Genomic DNA, 25,336 nt, shown 5'->3' with positions numbered 1-25,336 from the left:
ATGGTGGCTAATGTAAACTTTCAAATAGTTGCTCATTTGCAAATAGCTCTGTAGTATTGCTTAACTGTCTCCTATATTTCTTGCAAGTAGATAATTAGATACAGTGGCTGGCTCAGACTCATGTTAGATGTTTTTGGCAAGAATATTTTATTTTTCATAAGGAAGCATACAACGTCTGGTTGTCTCTCTTTTTGTGAGTTAGCAGCCGCTGATGGTCATTGCCTAAATGATCCATTAATTATTAGGGGTTGTGAAATGCAAACCTACATTTCTTAATTTGTAGAAATAAGAACATTAATTCCTGATGTTAGAGATACCAGCTTCTTGTTGGGATGAAATGCAGTAATCATCACTATTTGTTGAGCTACTTTTCTTTGGGCACTGTATATACTTGTGTGAAGTATATACCAATATCATGCCCAATAAATAAATAATACAACTAAGATGCAGAAGCAACTTGCCCAAGATCACACTGCTGAAAATTGGTGGGCTCAGGATTCGATTTCAGGTCCCTCTAACAATAAAGCTTATGTCCTTCCTATTGCTTCTCTCAACGATTTATTTATTGCGGGACTAGCCTAATCAAAGCACTTGCTCTAAGCACTTCAATTACTGAACTCCTTCAACAGTACTTTGGTATTGGTATTATTGCCCCCTTTGTACAGATAAAGAAATTGAGCTTCAAAGAGGTTAGGTAACTTCTCCAAGGCCTTGGAGTAAGAAGGAAATGGTGTGTGTCACTGTAGCAAGCATGTTTGGCTTCCCAGCTCTGTAACCTTTAAGAATTAGAGAGTGCAATGCAGGTACCTGCTAGTAAACAGTAGACAGATGGGAGCAAGTACTCTACGTGAGAGTGTATGAATGTCGTTGCACTACAGCTCAGCCCACAGGCAAGAAAGGCAGCAAAAGCATGTGCAGACGCAAGGATGCCTCTCTGAGGCCCTCCGAAGCCGAGAGCGGTGCGCATGCGCGCAAAAGCTCTGCGCATGAGAGGGTGAGCCGCTCCTGAGAGGTCATCCCGCCTCTAGGGGGTGCCAGGTGAACGTGGCAGGCACCCCAACCCGGCAGGCAACACTCCCTTTTGCCTCCACCAGTGCTCTGGGTCTCGGGATCCGGTGGAAAGCAGTTCTTCGGGTTACAGGTTCCGGATCTCTGGCGGCGGGGACACGAGAGAGGGCGGAACGCAAAGGCCACGTAAGTGACCAGTTCATTAGTCCCTCAGCTCCACGCAGACAAACCACCTCCCTTTCTACCCTTCGAGGTAACGCGAAAATGGGCGGGGTCTTGCTTCGGGGCGGGATGCAAGGGGAGGTCCCGGGTGGAGGACTGGGTTGGAGGTCTGGAAACCCGGCTAGGACGCGCTGTCAGGGCCAGCTGTCAGGGCGTCTGACACCACCTTTGGTCAGCGTCCTGGTTGGCGTCCCGGCTCTCCCACTACCTCCGCCCCCGGGCGCCGACTCCCTGCGTGGATCTCGCCCTTGGGGACGCGCGTTCCCCCCTTTCTGGGAGGAACGTTCCCTCCATCCACCCTCGGCTTTGCCCCGCAGGTGAAGCCTCCATGGAGCGGCTCCTGGCCCAGCTGTGCGGCACCAGTGCACTGCAGCCGCTCCCGGTGTGGGAGGAGGGCACTACGGGCCACTGCTTCACCCAGCTGGTGCTCAGCGCCCTGCCCCACGCGCTCCTCGCCGTGCTCAGTGCCTGCCACTGGGGCACCCCGAGGTGGGTAGAGACGGTTTGTCAGACATCTATCCACGCGTGCCTGCAGACCTCACCTGACACCCACATCTGCGCGGCAGTGTAACTAGAATAGTGAGGTCGCTGGAATAGCGCAAAAGTGGGATGAAATCTGGGTATTACCACTTTGCAGCAGTGTGGCCGTTTCGGGGCAGGTTACCTATCTTCTCTGAGCCTCCTAGCGTGTTGGGAGGTTTAAATCAAATAATGTATTTAAGCTTATCGCGCAGTGCCTCGCACATTTTTAAAGGCCCGATGCATGGTAGAAATAATCACTTTTGTAGATTTTCAGATGCCCAAACACAACTGTCATGAATAGGAGGCAAAAATGGGTGAACAGTGATTTTAGCCAAAAAGGATAACTTGTATTGAAGTTGTAGGACCCGTTTCTCACCGCGTCCTACGAAGTGGTGAAACCTGGGTGTTCCTAGACTAAGGAAAGCATTTGTACAAAGCTGGAGAGGACGCTGTGGGTAGAAGAAAAGAGCAAAATCAAAACGTTAATCCTACCTGGGTTTGAGGCTATAAGGTGCAGGTGCTAAACTCCCCTTGGTTTTGTGCTTAGTTCCTGTACGGCTAGATAGGTTAGTCTCACTCTGGTTACTGACAAGGCAGAAGGGAACTGTAGTCTCTGCCTTTGGGAGTCCCTAGTCTAAAGGATGGAATGTGTCCTTATCCAAGATGAATTAGGGGACTGATGAGTTGCTCCCTTGGGGAAGAGAAGCTTCGGCTCTGCTTGGGCTGGAAGGAATCCTGTTTTGTATCTTATATAGAATGAGACAAAAGAAAAGAGAGGGGTAGTCAGTTCGCACAGGCATCCACAGCTGCTCAGAGGAGTATCTAGTCTTTTGGGAACTCACAGTCTAAAGAGAGGGCAAGAAAGACCATCAGATAATCAATAGAAATTGTGGTTATCTCACTTCACTTATCAGACTTTTGTGCATGGTGGAAAAGGGTTAGAGAGAGCCAAAATCTCAGACAGGAAAGGATCTCAGAGAGCTTTGGGTTCAGAGTCTTCACTAGTCACTCGAATGATGCGGAAAATGAGATGTGTAGAGAGAGAGAGACTTGCCCAAGTTCATGAGATTGTTGATGGCCAACTTGGGGCCAGTGTACCGGCCTCCAAGTGTCCAATGGTCTTTCTTCAGTCTCCATGTCTTAGGGAATAGAATTATCAAAGGTTGACTTTTATTCCAATACAACCCCTCCAGATAACTGATCAGCTGGGCTTTTTCAAGGAAACCTGAGGCATTTCCATCTACAGTTAAACTTTTTCAGTAACTCGCCCCTGCCAACAAAGGGAATAACAGATTCAGTCCTCTTTTTACATGAACTTTTAAGACATTCTAACATTTACTGCTGCAGGCATAGTTTCCTATACTTGATTTTTAATGCAGACATGTCACCTTTTTGTTTATTAAAAACATGTTTTGTATGCCAAGAAGATATAGACAAAACTGGAAAGAGGTTTTTCTTCAGCTAAAGGAGTCGCAGAATGATCCACACCCCTTTCTACAACCATTGGAGAGACAGAGAGTAGAATATTCTGAGGCTTCATAAAACTTAGGCTATAGTAGTAGAGTACAGAAGGTGCACGTAAGTCAAATTTTTATTCACCTAATAGTGCTTCAGGTGAATGGAAAGGTTATGCTAGGTAGATACTTTGTGAAAATGAAGACTCATCCTGTAGTGGTTATCAGTATGAAAATGTAGGATTTTTTTTTTCTAATTAGAACCTTCATGTTTGGTACTACCTTAACTTAAAAGTGTTAATTTCTATGGTGAAAGAATCATCAGAAATGGTGAGGGTGGGTTAGAAAATAGATTAGGTTAATCCAGAAAGACTTCCTGGGAGAGAAGTTTCCAGGGTAAAGTGGGGGTAGAAATAAGGTGTACAGGGCAGGAAAGGGAGTTGATTCCCTCTAGGGAAGTGAGTTATTGGAGGTATGTCTGGGCCCCGAGTCAGCCATGATGTGCCTCCTTTTCTCTTTTCCCTCTTGTCTCCAGGAGTCCAGCTTACAACCTACCCTGCAGTCCTGGTTGGCGCCTCCGACTCATAGCCGCCTTCCTGCTCTCCATCTTTCCATTGCTAGACATCCTTCCCGTTGCTTTGCCACCAGGGGCAGGCCCAGGGCCCATAGGGCTAGAGGTACTGGCAGGGGCTGTGGCAGCTATGGCCTGGATCAGCCACAGCTTGGCCCTGTGGGTATTGGCTTATTCCCCTTATGGCTGCTCCCGGGGGCCCTTGGCCTTGGCTCTGGCTGCCTTCCTGCCAGCCCCAGCCCTAGTGCTGACCCTGCTATGGCACTTCCAGCGAGGCACACTCCTGCCCCCACTTCTCCCAGGGCCCCTTTCCCGCCTGTGCATTCTCATCCTGCAGTTGGCTGCAATTTTGGCCTATGGACTGGGCTGGGCAGTCCCTGGGGGTCCTCGGGAACCCTGGGCCCAGGAGCCCCTCCTGTCGGAAGGACAGGAACCTGAGGTAGCTGAAGACGGGGAGAGTTGGCTGTCACGCTTTTCCTATGACTGGCTGACACCCTTGTTGGCCCGTGGGGCCCGTGGAGAGCTCCGGCAGCCCCAGGACACTTGCCGCCTTCCCCACAGGCTGCACCCAACCTACCTGGCCCGTGTCTTCCAGGCACACTGGCGGGAGGGGGCCCAGCTATGGAGGGCCCTGTACGGGGCCTTTGGGAGGTTCTATCTGGCACTTGGACTGCTGAAGCTGGTGGGGACCATGCTGGGATTCTCAGGGCCCCTGCTGCTGTCCCTGCTGGTGGGCTTCCTGGAGGAGGGGCAGGAGCCACTAAGCAATGGCCTGCTCTATGCCTTGGGGCTGGCTGGCGGGGCTGTGCTGGGTGCTGTGCTGCAGAATCAGTATGGATATGAGGTACGGAAGGTGACACTTCAGGCACGGGGAGCCGTACTGCACATCCTATACCGAAAGGCTTTGCAGCTGGGGCCCAGACGCCCTCCTGCTGGGGAAGCCCTGAACCTACTTGGTACTGACTCTGAGCGGTTGCTTAACTTTGCTGGGAGCTTCCATGAGGCCTGGGGCCTGCCCCTGCAGCTGGCCATCACCCTCTCCCTGCTGCACCACCAGGTGGGTGTGGCCTTCGTGGGGGGTCTCATCTTGGCACTGCTGCTGGTCCCTGTCAACAAAGTGATTGCCACCCGCATCATGGCCAGCAACCAGGAGATGCTACAGCACAAGGACGCACGGGTTAAGGTGAGGGGCTGCTTGATGTCCCTCAGCAATCCGGAGACCCCCACCCTGGTCCCCAGGTCTGGCCATGCATAGTGCCTGAGGGAGGAAATGTGATCTAGAAGCTAAGAGCTCAGGCTGCAGAAAAATAAGGGTTCACATCCCAACTCTACCACTTAGCAGTTTAATCGCCTCAGACGAGTCCCTTAACCTTTGGGCCTCCATTTCCTCATCTGCAAAATGAGGATAGCAGCCTGCCTTATACAGTCGTTGTGAGGATTGTATGAGATAATGCTCGGTACAGGGCCAGTCACAAAGTAAACCCTAAAGAAACGTGGCCCATACTATAATATTAGTTCACGTAATCCTAAGTAGCAACCTAGGAGGTAGGGTGACCTGTCTGGGACCAAATGAGTGTTTAGTGATTGAGCCAGAAGCCAAGTCTCCCCACTCCTCATCTAGGGTGCAGATCATCCCATAGCCGCATGTGGAGAGCCCTAGGGGCACCCCAGCTGCCTCTTAGGGATGCGCTGTGGGGAAGAGAGTAGGTCTCTCCTGCCTGGGACAGCCCTAGGTGTTAAGCGTCTGGCTGAATCAGTTCTGGGTTCTACAGTGATTGTGGGTCCCTTTCCCGAGGGGACGACAGGCTTGGGGTCCACACAGCATAGTTGTCAATATCTTACTGGAATAGCTCAGTAAGATGGGGTGAAGGGTATCCCTGATAGCTGGTGATGGCATGAGGCCTTTTCTCCTGCCCATGATAGCTATAGACGGGGTCTCCAGAGCCATCTGGGAAGGCTCCCAATGCCTCCCTGGCTTGCAGGCTGGGGGTGTACAAATGTTAGGATCCAGGGAGTTTCTCTGGCCCTTGCCCATCTCGCCAGGGCCGATCAGCCTGTCTGACGCCGGGCTGTGGTGTGGCTGCCACCCCGTCTGCTCCTATGGGAATAGTCCCCATACCACCCAAGCAAGGGCCAGCCTGGTGACCGGCCCCCGAAGCCCTTATCTTCTGGCTTTGGGAAATGGTCCTTAGTCACTCATCTAATGGAAGGAGTGCTTTTACCCCCGTGGGTAACCTCTGGCACTTTCCACCACTTCATCTCCTAGGAAAGTGGGGGGATCCCGCTCTGACCTGCCCCCAGCTGGAGCATATGCAGGAGACGTAAAAGACTAGGAGGGGAAGCAACCAAGAGCTTGAAAGGGTTCGAGGGCAGGATTTCCAAATAGAGCTAAGGTGAGGAAGCAAACCAGCTAAAGGGAAGTACAGAGTCTCTGGGGGTTCCGAGTACTTGGCACCCTCCGCCAGGAGCCTGGGGAAGACGGGGCAGAGGAGAAGACACATGAGTAGTGTCTTCACTTCACATTGTTCTCTTGTCCCTGTCCTTAGCTCATGACAGAGCTGCTGAGCGGCATCCGGGTCATCAAGTTCTTCGGGTGGGAACAGGCTCTGGGGGCCCGAGTAGAGACCTGCCGGGCTCAAGAGCTGGGGCGACTCTGGGTCATCAAATACCTGGACGCGGTCTGTGTGTACCTGTGGGCCGCCCTACCAGTTGTCATCTCCATCGTCATCTTCATCACCTATGTCCTCATGGGGCACCAGCTCACTGCCACCAAGGTGAGGACAGGGTGGGGGGTGGCTGTGGGGAAGCAGGAGAGGGAGGCAGCAGCAAGAAGACTAAGGTGGAGGGGGAGGTGGGATCATGTTGGCTGGGAAGGAGGGAGATGGATCCTTCACCTCCTTCACCTTTTCCAACCAAGGGAACATTCTCCGAAGGGACCTTTTTCTGGGGCCTTGGATACATAATCCTTCCGTCTTTATAGGAATTCCTTTTTTTCCTCTCTTCCTTTCTTTTCAACTTCTGGTCAGGCCCAAGCTCTGTGTTAGGTCCCATTAGTCTCATTCTGATGGCCTTGGGGGAAAAAAAATCCACGATGCTGGTTCTGGCCAGGGCCAGATGATGTTACTACTTAGAAATTCTGAGAATGTCTGAGAATGAGCTAGGCCTGTGTGCTTACCAAAGTACAACCTGGATTCCTGGAGGGATATCGGGAATTTCTAGGATTCTTGGAGTGGCCACCTTTGCCACCTCTGATCTAAGGATTGTTCAACCAGCTCCTCGGTTCTGCGGCTGCCCTGCTCTTCCCTCTCCAGACCTGTCCACGGGGCCACCCATAGAGCAGGCCTGCTGGTGCTTCACCCCCCTTTTCTACCCTACATAGGTGTTCACAGCGCTGGCACTGGTGCGCATGCTCATTCTTCCTCTCAACAACTTCCCATGGGTGATCAATGGCCTCCTAGAGGCCAAAGTGTCCTTAGAGCGGATCCAGCGTTTCCTTGACCTTCCCAACCACAACCCCAAGGCCTACTACAGCCAAGGTAATGGGAAGCTAGAGGGCAGAACCTGGCACAGGGTGAGGAGGGAACTGTAGCCCCCTGGGTACTATACATGGCTGCTCCCAAGAGGAGCCAGAGGCAGCAGAATCCAGGTAAAACAGGAGGCAATTTCCTGGGGGAGAATTGTCAGACAAAGACTGAGGCTGCATTAGCCCAGGGCAGGTAGATATGGGCGAAGCAAGCCAACGACATCCTCCCCAAGCAGGTGGGTGGTGGATTAGAACGCCACATTGAGTGGCTTCTTCCCTATTCAGATCCCCCCGCAGAGCCATCTACAGTATTGGAGCTGCACGAAGCCCTGTTCTCTTGGGACCCAGTTGGAACCAGCCAGGAGACCTTCATCAGTCACCTCGAAGTAAAGAAGGTTCGTTGGTCAGATAACCCAGGAAAGTCCCCAGACTAATAAGAAAGATGGCGACTCAGGGATAGAGACACAAGGATGGAGCCAATCTAACTCGATGGCCCAGTAGCTCTAGTTACTGAGGGAAGGACTGGAGGCTCTAACTGGGGACGAGATGACACTTCATCTCTGAATGTCTCAAAATTCCACATAGTTTTTACAGAGTCGTCACGTCTCTCCCTGGTCTTGGGACAGCTCACACCCACCAGTCTAGACCAATAAGTGTGTCTGCCTCCTGGGTCCTCCATGTCCCCTAGAGGCTATTGAGTTCAGAACAGACCCCAGAGCTTATCCAGCATTTCACCCAGGCTGGCGGGGGAGGCTCGGCAGCCTCTTCTGAGAAGGATTTTGCAAATGGGATAATCCAGCCTGGTGAAAGGAATCATACCTGTGACTCACACCACAACATACATCCTCAAAGAAGCACTTGAAAGAACATTCCTGGCAGGAAAGCAACCCCAGTCCTGAGTTTTCACTCTCCTCTGACCCCTGTCCAACCCTTTGCCCCACAGCTCAACCCCGTGTTCTCCAGTGGTTCCTGAACTGCCTCCACACATTTGGCTCGCATTTCTGGCTTGAGCTGTATGTTTTGTTTTCCTCTTAGTTCAGGCAAGACAAGGCTGGAATTTTTCAAAGGAATTTTACTAATGTGTCAGTTGGGGCTTTTTGGGGGTATAAGTCATAGAAACTCACTGGAGCTAGCTTAAGCAAACAAGAATGTATAACAAAGATATAGAGATGAATTGCAGAATCCACAGGCAAGCATACAGCCCAATCTCAGCAGCAGCCAGAACCAGGCCTCAACTTGCAGGACTCTCCCCCGTCCTTTCTCAGTGTTTGCCTTGTTTTTCTCTGCGAACCCACTCTCCATGAGCAGAAGAGGTGACTGCAGAGAGCCCTCCCACTTACAGGTTGCAGCCAGAAAGAGGGAGCCAGGGAAGGGTCTCAGATTTGCTGGTGCCCACTTGTAGATGGGTCAATCCTGCCTGGCAGGGTGGGGGCATCACAGACAGAGCTTCTGGGAGCCCTGCCATTTCTAGAGAAGGAACTTTCCCCTCCTCCTTTTTGTACAGGGAGGTAGCTCCATGAACGTGTGTTACAACTGAGAAGGGAATGGAACACAGAAATTTTGAAACAGTAATGGGCACTTCTGAGAACATTGCGTTTTGCCTTGAGATATCAGAAGTCTAGCCTCAAGCGGACTTACCCAGCCCAGTGGTCAGGCTCCAAAGCCTGGAGCCCTTATCTCCTCTCCCCATTCTGGGAAGCCTGCCTCAGAGCTTTCCTTGGAAGTTCCTTGGCAGATTTCCTCCCATTCTCTGGCATGCTGCTACTCTCCAGAGGCTCTTCACATAGTGAAACCGATAGCTCCTCTGGGTAGAGAATAAAACACCCTCCTTTTCTAGGTCCAGCACAGCTCAGCCTAGGCAATGGCAAATTATCTCCCTACAGACTAACGGGGGCCTAGAAGAAGCCTCCGTGGGATGATTGGCAGCCCAGAGCCTCAGGAGACCTGACACTTACTTGTGTGGCTTTTTTGCAGGGTATCCTGGTGGGCATTGTGGGGAAGGTGGGCTGTGGGAAGAGCTCGCTGCTGGCCGCCATTGCTGGGGAGCTCCACAGGTAAGTAACCTCCAGCCCCGCCGTCTTTGGCTCTGCCCTTTGCAAACACCTAGCCCCTGCTATGTGGTGGACACCTTTTTTAGGGGCCAGAGATGCCAAGATGAAGAAGGGGGAGACAGTCAAGGAAGTGAATTATCATCATCTTCACACCAGAGTGTTATTAGTGCTATAATAGTGAGTGAAGAAATAAATGGAAACATCCAGCATCAGCTACTCTTTGGGAAAATGTGGTTGTGCAGGGAAGGGATCCAGAGAGGAGCTGGGGTATGAAAGAGGCCCTTCTTATTTTATAATGAGACTGGATGAGGACAGGGTGGTAGCTACATTCTCTTCTGAGCTTCTGAGCACATCTAGTTATGACAGCTGCTTAGCTGCAGCCAAAGAGCAATTTCTTCCCTTCCCAGTCCAGAATGAGCCTACAGCCTCATTTAGGACTTCCCCTCAGTGGCTGCCAATCCAGAGAGCCCTGTGACATGAAGGGGGACCCTGTGAAGAAGACAGCCATCTGGAGAGGCTTCTGGGAGATGGGCTGGGCATGGAGGGACTCAGTTTGGAGCCAGCTCCTCCCCCCCCGCCCATGCTGCTGTCCTGGCTCTCCGCAGGCTGCATGGACGGGTGGCTGTGTGGGAGTTGTCCAAAGGTTTTGGCCTAGCCACCCAGGAACCCTGGATCCAGTTTGCCAGCATCCGAGACAACATTCTCTTTGGGAAGACATTCAATGCCCAGCTGTACAAGGAAGTGCTAGAGGCCTGCGCCCTCAATGACGACCTCAGCGTGAGTACCTGGCCCCGAAACTTCTTGGCTGCCATCCGCTACTGGTTGCTCTGAGAAGGGGTTGCTTCTACTCAGCCATTACGTACCTAGGACTAGCTTTCAGGCTTTGGTCCTCCCCGAGTGTCCAGCTGCTCCGTTCCCTGTTCTGAGTAGGACCCAGAGGGGAGGTGGGGACTGGGTGTTTCACACAGCAGCTGGGGGAACCCTGAGGCTGGGAAGGGTTCCCTATGAGGCCCTCCCCTGCCTCCCACTGGGAAAATTTGGGAGAGTCAAGGTTACTGTAGAAAGCCTGGCAAACCCATTAGATCCCTCACATCCAGAGTAAATTTAGAGCGGGGAAGCGGGGGGCGGATTACAGATTTCTCCCATGACTTCCACACCCAACCCCCACGCCCCCTGCAAGACTACTTTCACCACTACCCTGTCCAGGTAAATGTGGTACTTCCTTGGAAAGGACCTTTGAGTTTGATCATTGGGCATCCTATGTCCATTTATCATTTGTTTCTACATCAAGCATTTCCCAAATGTCTACTGGGTACCAGGAACTGTTCTAGGCACTAAGAAAAGAGATGAATAGCAAAGCTTTTCCCTTAGGGGACTCACCATCTGGTGGGCCACACGTGCTTCTTCTGGTATGGGGACACCCCAGCTAAGGAGATTACTCCTGAGACCATAGGAAGGTCAGGGTAAATTCCTTCTTGAAAAACCTAGGGAAGTTTGCACGTCGAGTTTCCTCCTCCTCCTCCTTCCCAGTTAAAAAGGCAGGGTCATGAGTGTGATGGAGTGGTGAAGAATCTGCGTTTGTGTCCCGCCCCTTACTAGCTGTCAAACAACCATGGGCAAGGTAGTGACTCTGTCTGAGCTTTGGTCTCATCTGTGAAAAGGAAATGATACCTTCTTCATAAGGTTGTCATGGGGATCAGATGCAATGATGCCTGTAAAGTGCCAAGCACATAGTAAGTGGTTAATAAATGCCAGTTGGTATTGGAATTATGAATTATTGCCTCTGGCTTCTTAACACCATATTCAAGTGCAGTTTTTTCAAGCTCCTTGGCTTGAATGGGGATAGGAAATGGGGTAGAAAGTACTGGGAAGCTCCCTGACCAATACTGGGGGACCTGTCCCATCAGATCCTTCCTGCTGGAGACCAGACAGAGGTGGGGGAGAAGGGTGTGACCCTCAGCGGGGGACAGCGGGCCCGGATTGCCCTTGCTCGTGCGGTCTACCAGGTAAGTTAAAGGGGGGGCAGTCGGAGCGTTGGAGCTTGGCTGAGAGGAATGGGATGAGGATATTGGAGATATTTTCATCAGCATCTGATTTCTTCCCTCACCCCTTCGTGCTCCTGAGGTGTTGGTCCCTTGTCCATCCCACTCCTCTTTTGTAGATTCAAGGTAGAACTAGAGGCCCTTTAAAAAGCGGTATGTGGCTTGAAGCGCTGGGACCCAGCGAGGCTGAGCACTGGCTCTGGGACACTGGTCTTGTTTGACTGGAGGGAAGTCCATCGTCAGGTCTCACCTCCTTCTCTACTGCTGTAGGGGTAGCACCCAGAGTTGCCCTGAACCGTATTCTCTGACTGCCTCTGACTGAGATCACATCCTAGGACAGAGGTCTGGGTTTTCTCCAGAGGACCTGGGACTTGGTGCCCACGGTGCCCCCCACCTCTCTCTAGGAAAAGGAACTCTATCTCCTTGACGACCCTCTGGCTGCCGTGGATGCTGATGTGGCCCACCACCTGCTGCACAGGTGCATCCTGGGAGCACTGAGCCACACCACGCGGCTGCTCTGTACCCACCGCATCGAGTACCTGGAGAGGGCTGATGTGGTGCTGCTGATGGGAGCCGGGCGCCTCATCCAGGCTGGTAACGTGGGCCGCCAGGGCGGGATCACTGTCAGCTGAGTGAGGGAGCCATCCACCTTTGTGTGACAGGGGAAGAGGGAAGATGGATGGTGGACGGCAGACTCTGCCACCCCCTCCGTGTGTGGCCTGGGCCCCGGCATCCTTTGGTCTAAGGGGAGCCTTGACAAAATTGGCGTGAGGAAATGAAGAGCAGGAGGGAAAGGAGCACACTGGTGAAAAGCCACTGGATGTGGGACTTGGGCTTGGGGTGCTCCGAGGCCCAGGGTCTCTGAGAACAGTCAGATGTGTTTGGAGAAGAGAAAGCAGTCAGTTTTAGAATAGTCTTTTCATTAAAAACAAAATGAAAAAACAACTGAAGGAGTATTACCCAGAGGGACATGAGCATCTGCGAGTTCACTGAGAGAGACCCAGGAGGCCATGAGGCACCACCAGAGTGTTAGGAATTTTGTGTGGCATGAGGAAAAAGCTCGGCAGTGCTTCTGGCGTGACTGTGACTCTCCTTCTAGGGGGGAACATTTTCTGTCTGAGCTGATTGGACTCCAGACACAGAGGGATGGACTTGATGACCCTGCTCAGTCTGGGGGTCCAGGGCAGGGTCCTGCTAGGACGGGTCAGGGAGGAGGTCCAAAGAGAATGGGATGTGGATTGGCACACAGAGTTAGAAAAGCCTAGTATATTCTCAGAACAGCCCCTCCTGATCTCCCCTGCTGCCTTCCAGGGCCTCCCTCTGAGATCCTGCCATTGGTACAAGCTGTCCCCAACGTCTGGGCTAAGGACGGACAAGAGTCTGATGCAGGTATGGCCCAGGGGTGGGAGGAAGAGGCTTGCCCCTCACCCCACACTGTAGAGATAGGCTGTCTCAGAGCTGCTCTGCCCGTCTGATACACTGAGGTTTTCAGCTGTCATCCTGCAAGTTCAATTCCCCCTGCTCCTCCCCGATCCTTCCAGCCACAGACCAGTCAGCACAGAACCCAGAGAAAACAAAGGAGGGGCTGGAGGTGGAGGAGAGCCCATCTGGCCGCCTGCTGCAGGAAGAAAGCAAGAAGGAGGGCGCCGTGGCCTTCCACGTGTACCGCGCCTACTGGAGGGCCGTGGGCTGGGGCCTGGGCCTGGCCATCCTCTTCTCTCTGATCCTCATGCAAGGTAGGAGGGAAGCCTGGCACCCCTTATCTCACCCACAGCCTCGTCTTCTAGGTCCCCATCACATCCATCACCTGCTACTCACCCTTACAAAGCCCAGAGACTCAGCAGGCAAAGACGACAGTTGGGACAAGAGGCCTGCCCCCAATTCTGAGAGAGTGCCAGAGATGCACTCTATATATAGATGTGCTCTATAGCCATATTCTGCCCCGTTCTGCAAATCCAAGATCAAGCTCTCCCCCAAGCTGAAGGGTCATGGGCCCAGGAAAGAAGAGCACACCAGGCAGGACACTGGATAGTGGCAAGGGGCAGGGGGACGGGGGGAGGGGGAGAGGTGGCTGGGGGAGGGCGCAGCGGGTGTTGAAGGGTACAAACCAGAGTGAAGGGCAGAGGAATAGAAAGAACGTGAGTCTCTCTCTCTCTCTCTCTCTCTCTCTCTCTCTCTCTCTCTCTCTCTCTCTCTCTCTCTCTCTCCCCTTTTCTCCCCCTCTCTCCCTGCTCTCACTTGCAACTTTCTCCTTCCCATCCCCACCCAGCCACGAGGAACGCTGCTGACTGGTGGCTCTCGCACTGGATCTCTCAGCTGAAAGAAGCCAAGAATAGCTCCCAGGAGGCACCAGCCCCCATCACCCCAGATTCCACAGGGCTCCTTTCTGCCCAGCTGCTCCTCTTCTCCCCTGGAAGCCTCTAGTGAGTGGCTGGGGCTGGGAGCAGGCCTGGTGCTCTCCCAGCGAGCGGTTACCAGGCAGGGAGAGTTGGTGCTGGTGTTCCAGAAGCTGTCGCTGGAGGCTGGGGAGAGGTGGTGTGGGGGAGGGGAGGACCCCCGAGGGACCCTACTTGTGGTTACCTACAGCCCCCTCCCCACTACCCAGCACCTCCGTGTTCCCACTGCCCAAAGCTGCCCCCAATGGCTCCTCAGACATCCGTTTCTACCTCACCGTGTACGCGACCATTGCTGGTGTCAACTCCCTGTGCACGCTTCTCCGGGCAGTGCTTTTCGCAGCAGGCACGCTCCGAGCAGCCTCCGCCCTGCATCGCCGCCTGCTGGGTCGAGTCCTTATGGTGAGGGGATGGGGGGTGGGCGTGGCATGGGGGCCTCCCAATACTTGGGCTCCATTGAGGGGGGGCATCCTACCTCCTAGTCCTTAGGAGAAAATAGCCCCTCACAGATAAGGGCAGCACTTGACAACTTGAGACCAGGAAAGGCCAAGAGCAGAGAGGCTGCCTGGGTTCAAATCCCGTTGCTCAAACCTATAGCTTTCTCATCTGGAACATGGGGAGAAGAGAATCTTCCTCAGAGTCACTTCAAGTGCAGAGGGCTGAGTTCACCACCCCTTAGTTCATGCAAGGCCCTTTATTTTTTTACTTATTTATCCATCCGCTTTTATCTGCATACCCAGTCTCCATTTCCCCTCCTTTCCTTGATGAGCAACGATTTTAAGTGTGTGTAAGATGTATCTTTTTGTCTTTTTGCGAAATGCCTATGTTTTGTGTACACGTCTTTTTATAAATGGCTTTCCATTTCTTACAATTTATTTTTTATGTAGGGCTGTTTGTAAGTTCCATTCTTGTCGCTATGTGTACATCTGTTCTAGTCTGTTGCGTACCCCATAGCCTTCTTATGAGGATTAAATTCATTAGTACATGAAAAGTACTTAGGGTAGTACCTGGCACATGCTAAGTGCTCAATTAGCAGTTATTATTAATGTTGTTATTGTTAAAAAGCCCTGTCTTGTCCATTATCTTATTTGGGCCTCATAATAACCCAATGAGATAGGTACTGTTATCCGCATTTTGCAGATGAGAAAACTCAGGCTCTGAGAATGTACGTGGCCTGGGCAAGGCTGGTTCCACCGCGATCCAGGCTGTGAGCCTAGTACTATGTGGGTCTTTGCATCACCTCCCAGGGAACAGCTGCCCACTGTCCTCCAAGAGTCAAAGAGGGGACGTCTTCAGGCGGTGAAGGAATTAATTTCACATAAACTGGCCTTAGGTGGTACTTCAGAAAGTCCTTTTACGTCTTCTGCCTTAGGATAGGAATTTCCCCAAGACAAGACAGAAAGTAGGGGGACAGGGAAGGCGGGGAAATGGCAAGGATGCTGTTTTTGAGACTGCCTCCCAGTAGTAGCCAGAGAGCTACAGTCACTAAGCACTTACTCCACGCCAGGCCGGCTGTGCCGCTATGTATGGCCTTTAATCCCACTAATAGCCCTGGGAGGTACTGCTCCGTTATTATCTCTCTCTTTTCTTTTCAATCCCTATTTTTGAAGTGAGGAACAGGGGTCTTTAAGAGATTGAGCCTCTTGCCTGGGGTTTCACACCCCTACTAAGTGACAGAGCTGGGATCCCAGTAGCGGTAGGACTCCAGAGCCTGAGCGCTTCACCCCATGTGCGAGGGGACTGACTTTGGCTGCTGCCCTCGCCGCTCTGTCCAGCCCTGGGCCATCAGCATGATCCTGCTGACATCTAACTAAATCTCACCCACCCGTCTGACGTCCTCATCTTCCAGAGACAGATTAGCTCTCTGCCCTTGAAAGGGGAGTAGACCGGTGTAGCATAGAGGTAAAGGAATGGCCAGGATGGCCTCTCAGGGTCACCACTGGCCAGAAGAACAAGGAGACTCTATCCTGCTCGCCCTGGCCCATGCTTCCTCCAGACCCCGCCTGCCCCTCCTGTCTGCCCCCAAACTCTGGGGACACGTTCCTCCCTTCCCATTCTCTACCTTGGGCCTTTCTCCCCACCCCACCTCCCCACCCAGGACTGTCCCCAAGCCCTGTTCTGACAGGCCCTGCCCTTGCCCAACCATACCCGTTCTCCCAGGCACCAGTGACTTTCTTCGACTCCACACCCTCGGGCCGGGTCCTAAACCGCTTCTCCTCTGACGTGGCCTGTGCGGACGACAGCCTGCCCTTCATCCTCAACATCCTGCTGGCCAACACGGCCGGCCTGCTGGGCCTCCTGGCCGTGCTGGGCTCCGGCCTGCCCTGGCTGCTGCTGCTGCTGCCGCCTCTGAGCGTCGTCTACTACCGCGTGCAGCGCCGCTACAGGGCCTCCTCCAGGGAGCTGCGGCGTCTGGGCAGCCTCACCTTGTCTCCACTCTACACCCACCTGGCCGACACCTTGGCCGGCCTCCCCGTGCTCCGGGCCGCGGGGGCCACGGACAGGTGTGTGGAGTCTGCCTCTCCCAACCAGAGCCAGGAGGATGAGATGCTGGGGGGAGGGGAGCAGGTGGACCTTTGAGAAGAAGGGCCCCTGGGGGAAAGAAGGAAGAAACAGAAAAAAGGGATACTGAGGCAGAGCAGATCCTCTCTGAAAGAGCACGCTGGCCTCTCCGTACCCGGAGGTGAAGCTTGAGGGTATGTGGATCAGCTCCAAGAAGGAGACTGAGCTGGTCAGTGCATCAGGAGGGCTCTCACGTCCCTCCTGACCTCCCCCAGGTTTGAGGAGAAGAATCAGAGACTCCTGGAGCTAAACCAGAGGTGCCAGTTTGCTTCCAGTGCCGCCATGCAGTGGCTGGATATTCGGCTGCAGCTCATGGGGGCCGCAGTGGTCAGTGCCATTGCAGGCATCGCCCTGGTGCAGCACCAGCACGGCCTCGCCAACCCAGGTACCACCCTGGGGCCCTTCCCTCTTGCTGCATAAGCATGTGATTCCCACCCCTGCCCCAGACTGCTCCCTGTACTGTCTCCCCAACACTCTCACCTCCCACCCAGGCTTCCCTATGAGGATGTGTTGTAATTCTCCTGCCCCCCTGTTTTAGAGTTGAGGAAACTGAGTCTGAAAGAGTGATTCGCCCAGATGATGGTGGATCTTGGACTAGAGCAAGTCTTCTGACCTCCGCTCCTTCCCGCTCCACCCCCACCCCCAGCACTCTGCCAGGCCCACCTGTCCTCCTTCATAGGCTCTCCAGGCCCCCTCCACTGCCTGGCGTCTAGCCTCTGGGGGTCCTGGTCTGCTGCTGGCATCCTGCTCTTCTGCTGGCCTCCTTTAAATGCCCACAATCCACAGCGTGGGCTTCTCCGGTCTGCCTCAGCCCTCCCCACACGCATCCCAGTGTCCACACCTCCCGTAGTGTCTGGTGCTCCTCTCCCTCCAGGACTGGTAGGCCTGTCACTGTCTTACGCCCTGTCCCTGACGGGCCTGCTCTCGGGCCTGGTGAGCAGCTTCACACAAACCGAAGCCATGCTGGTGAGCGTCGAGCGGCTGGAGGAGTATTCCTGTGACCTTCCCCAGGAGCCCCAGGGCCAGCTGCCACGGGTAGGCCTGCACCCCGGCCCCAGGCCTGGGCGCTGGAACCCCGAAGGACCTTCCGATGGCCCCAGTCTCTTCCCGAGTTCCTTTCCTTTCACTCCTCGCCACTGTTCTCAGCTCCTCTAATGTCCCCATGTGATGTCCCCTTTCTTCACCGTGACCCTCATCTTTGTGTGCATTCTCGCCATCTCTCCTTCACTTGCCCTCATGTCCCTCACCTTTCCTGTCATGCCATCCATTTATTATTTTCCCCTCCTTCCACTCTCCAACACCCCCTTTCCCTCCCCATGTTTCCCCATTTCTCTGTGTCTCCCACCCATGAACCCCACCAGCTAGGCGCTGGCTGGCTGACCCAGGGAAGCGTGGAGTTCCAGGATGTGGTGTTGGTGTATCGGCCAGGGATGCCACACGCCCTGGATGGGGTGACCTTCCGCGTGCATCCTGGAGAGAAGTTGGGCATCGTGGGCCGCACCGGCTCCGGCAAGTCTTCCCTGTTGTTGGTGCTCTTCCGGCTGCTGGAGCCCAGTTCCGGGCGAGTGTTGCTGGACGGAGTGGACACCAGCCAACTGGAGCTGGCTGAGCTCAGGTCTGGGGCAGGGAGAAGAGGGGAACCAGACTGCTGGCACTTAGAGGCAGGCCCAGCCAGGAAAGTCTTCCATCACCTCAGGGCAGCCAGAGCCGAGTAGGGCTGAGACGGAGAATAGGACAGGTCGGCGAGGATAGTGAGCTCCCAGTGCTCAGCTCCAGGGTCATAGCTGGGGTCTCAAGGTCTTCAGTCTGACCCAGGCCCACCTTTCCAGCTTCATCTTGCTTGAACTTCCCAGCATACGCTCTGCACTCTAGAGCACGGGTCAGTGCGTTTTGAATCACAACCTCCCTGGTGCTATGCCCAAGATACGCATCCTCTTAGCCCTCAGGCTTGGCAGGTGGTGCTCAGGACAGCTCGAGACTTGGGCCAGTTGCCCTTGGCCACAAGTGGCCACATCTTGGACTAAACATCTCCCCGTACAACCCCCAGGTTAGCTTAGTATCATGACATGGAAAAGGCAGGGAAGCTCTGTTCTAAAGCCCATTGTGGATTCCACGCCCTGGCCCTGGCCTTTCTACCTTCTCGTCTCACCTGTGGTGGCCTCATATTCTAGTCTGCCACCAGGCTCCACAGGACCCATTCCAGACTCTCTACCCTTGAAGTGTCCCCTACACGTTCAAACTCTCTGTTCACTCCTTGCCACCATTGCTGTCTTGGGGACTGCTGGCGTCAGTGCCACATAGTTAGCCCGCTCTTGTTTTCTATGTTTTGTTCCTCAGTGAGATATAAGCTCCTTAAGGAAAGAGTCTAGGACTTTGGTGTCTGGTTTCCTCATAGCACCGGCATAGTTCTAAGAACATGGCTGACCAACTGGGGAGCAGAGTGAGAGTTATGTTCGGGTCTTCTTGCCAAGTTTTCCTGGAGGTGCTAGACCTATAGCTAAACGCTGTGCTGGGAGCAGAAGTGGCCACATCTCCAGCCTAGACCCTGTGTCCTGTTCCCTTCTTGCCCCCCAGATCCCAGCTGGCTATCATCCCCCAGGAGCCCTTTTTGTTCAGTGGGACTATTCGGGAAAACCTGGATCCCCAGGGCCTGTACGAGGACAGGGCCCTGTGGCAGGCCCTGGAGCAGTGCCACCTGAGTGAGGTGATCACATCCATGGGTGAGTACCACGTCCCACCCTGCAGGGTGGAAGAGGAGGGAGCAGGGAGAGGCCTGGGGATGAGGATGCTGTGCCTTGCAGGTGGTCTGGATGGTGAGCTGGGCGAGGGGGGCCGGAGCTTATCGCTGGGGCAGAGGCAGCTGCTGTGTCTGGCCAGGGCTCTTCTCACAGATGCCAAGGTAAGGTGAGAGGAAGAGACATTCGAGAGGGCCGGGAAGAAGGCAGGGGCATGTTAGGGGTGAAGAAGTGGGTTGGGGAAAGGTCTTGGGGACCAAGTTAGTTTCCCTTTTAGAGCTGGAGGTGAGGAGCTGTAGGTTGGGCTGGGCCGGCTAGGAGGTGGGGGCTGGTGCTTGGGCAGGAGTCACCCCCTCCACATGTTACAGATCCTGTGTATCGACGAAGCCACAGCAAGCGTGGACCAGAAGACAGACCAACTGCTCCAGCAGACCATCTGCAAACGCTTTGCCAACAAAACAGTGCTGACCATTGCCCACAGGTGTGCAAGCGTCCGGCATGAGACTCTAATCAGGGCCTATGGTATCAGGGTTCCCAGGGGGCAGGGGCCCTAGAGATTCCAACCCCCCATGAACCCCAACTCCTCATTCTCATAGCACATTGTCTGAGGGACCCGCAGCCCCCATCCCATAGCACTGAGCCAGGGGTAAAGCCTGTAGGTAGACCTGTGCTGTCCAGGGGAGGACAGGAGGGGACGCGGGTCAGCTTTCTGCTTTAGGGCATTGTCCCCCATGCTGCCACTGACCGCCTGCTCCCACACAGGCTCAACACCATCTTGAACTCAGATCGGGTGCTGGTGCTACAAGCAGGGAAGGTCGCGGAGCTGGACTCCCCTGCCGTCCTGTGCAACCAGCCCCACTCGCTGTTCCAGCAGCTGCTGCAGAGCAGCCAGCAGAGATTCCAGTCCTCCCCCTGAGGGCCCTCCAGGGTCTCCCCTCTGTCCTACCCCTGCTGGGCGGCTTAGAGCTGGCTGCTTGTTTACATTCTCTTCCACGGCTCTACCTCAGCTGGCACTTCCCCAGGGGGGAAAAGGTGCCCTGCGTTCCTCTTTGGGAACCACTCTTAAGGCAGAGGCCCACGGTTCTCTGCAGAACCAGGCCTCTGCTCTGGCCCTCTTACCTCTGTGACTCCAGGCAGGTTTTTCTGGCAAAGGAGCCCACTTACACTTCCCACAGTTTTATTGGATAAAATTCCCATCTTACATTCTGTGTATTAAAAAAATAATATTTCTGGTGTGAGGCTGCTGAGGGGTGGCAAGAGAGGACCACTCCAGTCTGAGGGGCAGAGGAGGTGAAGGAGGGGGCAGGAAAGCCCCCACGTCCATCACAGTGCTGTGGTCTTTCCAGGCTCGGGGGGCAGGTCAGGCAGCAGGGGGAGCCCCGCCGGCAGCATGCTAACCTGACACTCCTGGTCCTGGCGTGCGGGGGCGTAGTGTGGGACAGGGTAGCAACAGAGTCCAGGGGGACAGACACCCCGGCGCCAGGCCCTCAGGGTCAACAATGCCGTGGACAGGATCAGGGCAGCAGTGAGGGCCCCAAACACCACCACGGCCACCAGGCTAGACTCACCTAGCCCGGCCTCTTGCCTCCGCACCACCTCCTTCACTGAGATTCGCAGCAAACCAGCCCCCGCACTGTGGGGGACAGGTCCCGTGGCTGGTACCACCACTGCCGAGGTGGGCCCCAGGGAGGTGTCTGTGGTGGTGGCGGGGTCTGGGACAGGTAAGACTAGCTCACACGTCTTGCCGCCATAGCCACTGGGGCAGAGACAGTCGAAGTCATGGACACGGTCCCGACAGCGGGCCCCTCTCTGGCACGGGCGGCTGGCACAGTCATCCAGGTTGACGGTGCAGAAGCGTCCAGCAAAGCCCTCAGGGCAGAGGCAGGAGAAGCGGTTGATGCCGTCCAGGCAGGTGGCGCCATTAGCACAAGGCCGCATCAGACAGTCGTCTACATTCTCCTCACAGCGGGCACCCACAAAGCCCGCCAAGCAGCGGCAAGTGAAGTTGAGGGCAAAGCCCTGGTCGTCCTGGCACAGCCCGCCATTCTGGCATGGGGAGCTGGAGTGGAGGTGGGAGAGGGCATGGATACGAACTCACACCTGTGTGGTAGCCCAGATCGGCTTCCTGACTGCTGCCACCCCAACACACACACCCCGCACCCTCATCCAGCTACGTCACCTTGAGCCACTCTGAGCCTCGAATGCTTCATTTTAAAAATGGGAATACAAGTAGTACCCAGCTTCCCAAATAGTGAGGGTTCAGTGAGATAACCCAATGCCAAGCAGTCAGCATGGGGCCTGGTCCAAAGGCAAAGCTCAAGGCAAATATGCTATTATCCTGACAGACTCTCAGGCCAGCGGCGGAAACGAGGACAAGTCCAGCCCTGCTGCCCGTTTCTTTATACACACAATGAGGCATAAGGCTGCTGTGTGGAACATTTTTAGGGGCTGCATGGCAGCTTTCCTCAGAGGATGAAGGGAATCCTCGGTCCTCTACCTCCCCACAAGCCCCTCCACACACATTAATTTGTTACAGCTCCTGTAGATTTTTGCTATTGAAGAAATGGTGCGGGTGGTATAAAAAAAAAACCTAAGAAACTCTGAACTAGGGACTCTGGCAGGCTGGGGTTTTATCTTTCGTTGCCCCCACATGGGACTTCCGGCCCTCAGCCCTAATACTTCACCATCACCTTCTCAACAATCCTGCCTCCTCCTGGGACCAGCTTCTCATCTAACCTCACCCACACCCCATGGGGCCAGCACTCACCCTGCCTGCTCACAGGGTCCCGTCTTGCGTTCACAGTCCCGCCCATGGAAGCCTGGTGGGCACACACAGTGGTACTCGCCACCCCCATCATATATGCACTGGCCTCCGTTCCGGCAGGGGGACTGCGTGGTACAGATGTGCTCATCTGGAGAGGAGACAGCGACGGCTCTGGGATAGCCCCTTATATCTGCAGACCTGCCCAGGTCCCACCCATGGCTCACACTGCAAACCCACCCAGGCTGGTAGGGTGCAGTGGGGGAAAACAAGACTGAATTTGGTGTCGGGGCTCCTAGCCCTGGCAATGTCAGTCTGTCTCACAGTAACTTTGGGCAAGTTGTATCTCATCTGTGGGTCTCAGTTTCCTCATTTGTAAAATGAGTACTGTTTTCGGCAGCTGCCTTGCCTACCTCGCAGGGTTATGTTGAAAGCCAATTCAGACAGCAGATAGGTATGAAGTCTAAAATGATACCATGTGGAGGATTTGAGCTGGACACAATAGGTGCTCAATAAATACGGATGGATGTTCTCCCAAGACACATGGGTCCCCTCCCCAGACCAACAACTACCCTCTACTCCCCTACCTTTGTCACAGAACTTGCCTGCCCAGCCACTGTGACAGATGCACTGCCAGGGCTGATGGCAGGAACCATGCTGGCAGCCAGGCATTTTCACACAGCGCTCACAATGCAGCCCCTCCCAGCCTGGGTCACACCTGATGGGGAGAAGAGCAGCGTCAGGGCTCTGGGTAGGGGGATGTGAGGAAATGAAGGCAGCAAGCAGGGCTTTTAGAAAACAGGACGTAGTCCCTTAAAGAGAAGCAGACCTATCCCAGGTGGGTGCAGGATCATAGGCCACCTATGTGGAATCAGACCGTCAGACACCTGCATTCAAGTCCCGGTTCTGCACTTGACCGAATCTTTATGAGACCTAGTTTTATCGTATGTAAATTGGGATACACCTGGCAGGGATATATTGAAGAAGAACCTAAATAAAATGACATCCGTAAATGCCCCCAGTACCACTCCTGGCATGTTTGAGGAGCTCAGAGACTTTTTTTTTACACTTGATCTTAGCCAAAAGTCCGAGAAGCGATAGAAGAAACATTTTTTAAAAAAAGTAACCTTGAAAGGTCATTAGGACTATCTTCCTACCCTGATTCCAGGGCAACGGCCTGACCTATTTTTTTAAAAACCCACCAAAGATGGAGAGTCTGAAACATGCCCTCAGCAGCTTGCTCTGTCAGGTCATTTCCTTATATCCATCCAGACACATTTTCCTCTTGCTACAGAATTTGCCCAACCCCCACCCCAGTGAGTCAATTACTCAAATTCATCAAGAAAGATTCTCTTTCATAAGTGCTTCTCCGGGGCAAACCTCCTGGCAGCCTTTCTTTTCCAGGCTGAACCAATTTATATCTTTATTTCTCCCTTTCCTCAAGACTCCCAATCTCCAAATTCTCTCAAGCTTCAGGTCTTTCTCCTGGTATCTTGAGGAGGAATGTTTCAGAATTCCTGGATCAGACTTGGAAGAGTAAAGTGGGGAGATGTAAGCTGGAAGAAGGAAAAAGAGGCAAGGCGAAGGGAACTGGGGGGGCGGGGGAGGCTGGCCAGTCTGCCTGTGTGCCATGAGGGCATGGAGAGTAAACAGTAGGTCTTAAACCCCTAGACGCTCCGCCCTGGGCCTTAACCTGGTTGTGGGTATGAAGGGCTGGGAAATGGGCCGCAAAGGGTTTAGGAGCACGTGCTCAGGAGAGGTACCTGCAGGAGCCATCAGGCGCACAGCAGCCATGGGCCAGGTCACAGTGGGAGCTGCAGTCATCGGCTGCAAGAGATTGATTATGGGAAGGGTGAGCCCGGGGTCCGGGTTGCGCTCTGAGATGCGGGGTCCCGGGTATTGGGTGGGCTCAGGTTTGGGGCAGGGGATGACAGAGATTTGTCCTATTCCGAAGGGACAACCTGGGTCTCACCAACGCCGCGGGTCGGAGTGGCTGTAGTGCAGTCTCTGACCGGCAGAGGTCAACATGCAAGCAAGGGACGGCCAGAGACCGCTGCGACCTGAGCCCGGAGCGCACTCACCTCGGGCAGGCTGAACGGGTGCCCCCAGGATGCACAGCAGGCACATGAGATGTAGACAGCGGCAGCCGCTGAGCATGGTCAGCGCCGGCCCCAGGAGGGACGGACGGATGGATGGCCGGACGTGCGGACACCTGTGGGACAGCACAGGCTGGGAGGCGATCGGACGCGGAGATAGAGGCACGGCACCTGTTCCTGTTCCAAGTGACAGGAGCCGAGGGGTAGAGGGGCGTCCAGACAGAAGAAGTGGGTGCGGGCAACGGGCGGGCGGGGGCTGGGAAGGGTTGAGCTGGCAAGGGCACGGGGGAACAGGACCCGGAGCGAGCTCTGTATGAAGGGGATGAAGGATGGACAGCGCGAAGCGAAGTCAGGGCGCAGGAAGGGCCGGGGCTGGGAACGCAGCAGAACGGAGGAGTCCGCGGGGATGCAGACAGCGCCGAGAGGCAGTCTCCAGCACAGAGGGGACGCGGGGGCCGGTTCCCGGCAGTGAGCAGTCTCCAATCCCACCCCCGACTCCAACCAGGACTTGCTCCCGCGTCCCCTTCCCATCTCCACCGCGTTGGGCTCGGTCGCGGCTTCCGGGCCTGGAGTCCCCCGAGCGCCTCTGCCCTCGCGATCCTCACCTCGGGCTCAGAGGCGGCGCGCCCGGGGCGCAGAGCGAGGCCGGATCCGACGGGCTCCGCCGCCCGGCCAAGCCAGGGCGCGGGGCCGCCCCTAGCGGGCCACGGGGCCGGGCGCCGAGGCGGCTGCCATGCGAGCCGAGCGCTCGGGAATCTGGGGCTCAAGGCGACCCCGAGCGGCGGCGGCGGCGGCGGCGGCGGCTCCTCACGCGCACTCAGGCCGCCTGCCAGGGGCGGCGTGTGCCGGCGGAGCCCGCCTCCCCCCTTCCCTCCCTGAGCTGCCGCTGGCCCGCCCCCCACCCGCCGGCGTCTGCCGCCAACCCCGCTGCCACACACGGCTCACACCTCGCCGCGGCGCTCGCCCCTTCCTCCACCGCCTCGCTCTCCCCGGGCCCCCCCAACCCTCCGCTGCCACCTAACCTCTCCGAACCTCGCTTCCTTCATTGAAGGGAGGAAATTATGGGAGTCTAAGTGGGAGCTGACTATGAAGTGGCTGCCAGATGTGCGCAGCCGTATTATTCTCGCATCCCCGCTTTGCTGACCCGCGCCCCTCACCCCCTGCCCCACCTCTGCTCTCACCAGTCCGCTTCCCATCACGCTTCTCATATGTATCCCATGCACGCCCAGCGCACAGTGCCGCTCCCCGCCCTCCTTCTGTCACCCGCCCACGCCTCCTCCCTTTGTAAATCCTCCATCACCTGCTTCATCTGTCTGCTCCTCTCCGCGCCCTCCGCTTCTTTCTCTCCTCACTGCATCCACAGCCTTCCAGGATCGACTCCTGCCGAAGTATCAGT

The 25,336-nt window shown here is 55.0% G+C and overlaps 2 protein-coding genes across 6 annotated transcripts; one reads left to right on the top strand and one right to left on the bottom strand.

Annotated features, from left to right (window-relative positions):
- The first annotated feature begins 1,063 nt into the window (after positions 1-1,063).
- Positions 1,064-20,316, top strand: ABCC10 (ATP binding cassette subfamily C member 10). 2 transcript variants are annotated; one of them, XM_088795702.1, is made up of 22 exons: positions 1,064-1,194; positions 1,548-1,719; positions 3,742-4,960; positions 6,324-6,551; positions 7,157-7,313; positions 7,586-7,695; positions 9,275-9,354; positions 9,957-10,128; positions 11,259-11,357; positions 11,798-11,987; positions 12,705-12,782; positions 12,935-13,129; positions 13,663-13,816; positions 13,999-14,188; positions 15,947-16,290; positions 16,564-16,733; positions 17,223-17,383; positions 17,710-17,963; positions 18,923-19,068; positions 19,150-19,247; positions 19,452-19,564; positions 19,846-20,316. In XM_088795702.1, the coding sequence occupies exons 2-22, from the start codon at positions 1,559-1,561 to the stop codon at positions 19,997-19,999; spliced, it is 4,473 nt and encodes a 1,490-aa protein (XP_088651828.1). In that variant the 5' UTR covers positions 1,064-1,194; positions 1,548-1,558; the 3' UTR covers positions 20,000-20,316. The 2 variants fall into 2 exon arrangements, with proteins under 2 accessions (XP_088651828.1, XP_019593997.3); XM_019738438.3 differs by having other exon boundaries at positions 1,125-1,261.
- Positions 20,244-25,336, bottom strand: DLK2 (delta like non-canonical Notch ligand 2). 4 transcript variants are annotated; one of them, XM_088795704.1, is made up of 6 exons: positions 25,241-25,336; positions 23,926-24,056; positions 23,608-23,671; positions 22,432-22,562; positions 21,851-21,995; positions 20,244-21,142 (listed from the first exon to the last, which is right to left on the bottom strand). In XM_088795704.1, the coding sequence occupies exons 2-6, from the start codon at positions 23,999-24,001 to the stop codon at positions 20,407-20,409; spliced, it is 1,152 nt and encodes a 383-aa protein (XP_088651830.1). In that variant the 5' UTR covers positions 24,002-24,056; positions 25,241-25,336; the 3' UTR covers positions 20,244-20,406. The 4 variants fall into 4 exon arrangements, with proteins under 4 accessions (XP_088651830.1, XP_088651831.1, XP_088651829.1 ...); XM_088795705.1 differs by lacking the exon at positions 25,241-25,336 and adding an exon at positions 25,122-25,166; XM_088795703.1 differs by lacking the exon at positions 25,241-25,336 and adding an exon at positions 24,546-24,966 and having other exon boundaries at positions 23,926-24,117.

Source organism: Rhinolophus sinicus, chromosome 2, assembly GCF_057876585.1.
Source record: "Rhinolophus sinicus isolate RSI-liver-muscle chromosome 2, RSI-T2T, whole genome shotgun sequence".
Classification (NCBI taxonomy): domain Eukaryota; kingdom Metazoa; phylum Chordata; class Mammalia; order Chiroptera; family Rhinolophidae; genus Rhinolophus; species Rhinolophus sinicus.
The sequence above is the reverse complement of the archived record's forward strand: the minus strand, read 5'-3'. Positions and strand labels throughout refer to the sequence as shown.